The sequence below is a fragment of the Littorina saxatilis genome, linkage group LG8 (genome assembly GCF_037325665.1).
Source record: "Littorina saxatilis isolate snail1 linkage group LG8, US_GU_Lsax_2.0, whole genome shotgun sequence".
NCBI lineage: Eukaryota > Metazoa > Mollusca > Gastropoda > Littorinimorpha > Littorinidae > Littorina > Littorina saxatilis.
In genome coordinates this window covers 17,242,128-17,244,627 of record NC_090252.1, presented here as the reverse complement: position 1 = coordinate 17,244,627, position 2,500 = coordinate 17,242,128, and the positions used below count along the sequence as shown (strand labels likewise).

Here is a 2,500-nt window from a genome sequence, read left to right as displayed (position 1 = left end):
TACGTGTTTTGACCCCCGCATGCACCTGTTAGAAAGTAGACAGCTCAAATTTAGTTGCGGAGCAGTGTTAAGGTGAACCATTCACAGAACGAGAAACCAGCCCAACACACACAGACACACAGACACACACACACACACACACACATTCACAAACGCGCACACACACACACACACACACACACACACACATACACACACACACACACATACACACACACATACACACACACACACACACACACACACACATACACATACACACACACACATACACACACACACACACACACACATATATACACACACACACACACACTGTGGATCCAGGGGTACATAAGAATGAAGCAAACCCACCTTGTTTGCTGTCTCCGAGCAAACTGTTGATCTCGGCATAGTCTCCTTCTTTCTCTGAAATAAAACAAGTCAATACCAATCACATGGCATATTCAATCGCAGTCCAGATCACTAACACAACAACAACAACAACAACAACAACAACTGCATACACAACAACATTTACAACAGCAACAACATTACACAAATAGCAACAGCCGTACATGGTGACATTAATCAAACAATGCACTCACCACACACGGAAGAAGAACATCCGTCACCCGCCCTGTCAGTCAGTGTCATGTTGCTACCACCAGGCGGCGCTGGGAGCGGCCTCCTGGCACGTGACACATCACGTGGTGCATTCCACGGTCCCTCCACGTACATGTCATTGCTGATCATCAGGCTCACGTTGGATCCCCCGTACAGGTCCTTGTTGAATAAGGCTGGAAGTTTGAATTCATTGAATTATTGATTGATTCATTGATTGACTGATTGATTTATTGATCTTGCACAAGTGATGCAGAGCGCTAGTAACAAGATTTAAGACTGGCTCATTGATAGCTTTACTTATCGGTTTGGTATTGATTTGAATACGTACGTTGACTCATAACAACAGCAGTAGAAGCAATGCGCATAATAGTAGTGGTAGTCGTAGGTGGGAGTTTGTCCTGATTTGCGGAACACCCCCCCCCCCCTTACCCAGAGAGACCCAAACTGCTAATTTATCATGTGCCATTTCGACAGCATTTGGGGGATAGCTCTTCGACCTTCTTAAACTCTGCCTGGTTCTGGAAGCCCATTCCCCGCATACACCAGTTTCAGCCCTGACAGTTGGGTTCATGACATACCAGGGTACATTCGGGGATGTGCAGGTCTTGGCTCAGTTCGCGTGATGCCCGTAGATGACGACCTGCAACAAACGTCACACAAATCAACACGGAGCTAATAAGGCGTTGACCTGCATGTCGTCCCTCTTCATTATATTATCAATGGGGCATATTTAGAACATAATTATGACACTGAAAGGGAATATAACTTGAAAAAAAGCGATCAGATCGCTTCAACAATGTTGTTACCACGCAGAGAGTTCCATATCCTCAATACAGGTTAGATCATGCGAGAGAGAGAGAGAGAGAGAGAGAGAGAGAGAGAGAGAGAGAGAGAGAGAGAGAGAGAGAGAGAGAGAGAGAGAGAGAGAGAGGAGAGAGAGAGGGGTGATAGAGAGAAAGAGAGAGAGAGAGAGAGAGGAGAGAGAGAGAGGAGTGATAGAGAGAGACAGAGACAGAGAGAGAGACAGACAGAGAGAGACAGAGACAGAGACAGATAGAGAGAGACAGAGACAGAGAGAGGGAGACAGAGAGACAGAGAGAGACAGAGAGAGAGAGAGAGAGAGAGAGAGAGAAAAAAACCAGACAAACGAACATACAGACAAACAAACATACAGACAGACATCCAGACAGACAGACATACAGGCAGACAGAGACAGAGAAAGAGAAAGATAGATAGAAAGAAAGAGAGGGAGACAGAGAGACAGAGATACATTGTTCATACCTGTTCTTGATTTCTGAAAAGAGAACACAAACCATAAAGAAACAATGTTATGCACACACATGTCAAACACGCAGAAATAGCTCTTTACAAACACACAATCATAACAAGTCGCGTAAGGCGAAAATACAATATTTAGTCAAGTAGCTGTCGAACTCACAGAATGAAACTGAACGCAGCAAGACCGTATACTCGTAGCATCGTCACTCCACCGCCCGTGGCAAAGGCAGTGCCCGTGGAATTGACAAGAAGAGCGGGGTATTCGTTGCGCTAAGAAGGATAGCACGCTTTTCTGTACCTCTCTTCGTTTTAACTTTCTGAGCGTGTTTTTAATCCAAACATATCATATCTATATATTTTTGGAATCAGGAACCGACAAGGAATACGATGAAAGTGTTTTTAAATTGATTTCGAAAAAAAAAATTTGATAATAATTTTTATATATTTAATTTTCAGAGCTTGTTTTTAATCCAAATATAACATATTGATATGTTTTTGGAATCAGCAAATGATGGAGAATAAGATAAACGTAAATTTGGATCGTTTTATAAATTTTTAATTTTTTTTACAATTTTCAGATTTTTAATGACCAAAGTCATTAATTAATTTTTAAGCC

General features: G+C 42.6%; 1 protein-coding gene and 1 long non-coding RNA gene across 2 annotated transcripts in view; one reads left to right on the top strand and one right to left on the bottom strand.

Moving 5' to 3' along the window:
• Positions 1-2,500, top strand: part of LOC138972959 (uncharacterized) — a 281,386-nt gene that overhangs the window by 165,790 nt on the left and 113,096 nt on the right. The gene's annotated exons all lie outside the window — the stretch shown is intronic.
• LOC138972209 (uncharacterized) overlaps positions 1-2,500 on the bottom strand; it is a 33,114-nt gene that overhangs the window by 298 nt on the left and 30,316 nt on the right. The window contains exons 5-9 of the mRNA XM_070344947.1: positions 1,888-1,900; positions 1,185-1,246; positions 588-779; positions 355-408; positions 1-25 (exon numbers count right to left, since the gene is read on the bottom strand). The exon at positions 1-25 is cut by the window's left edge and continues 298 nt beyond it. Of these exons, the coding sequence (XP_070201048.1) occupies positions 1-25; positions 355-408; positions 588-779; positions 1,185-1,246; positions 1,888-1,900 (346 nt within the window). The remainder of the gene's footprint in view (positions 26-354; positions 409-587; positions 780-1,184; positions 1,247-1,887; positions 1,901-2,500) is intronic.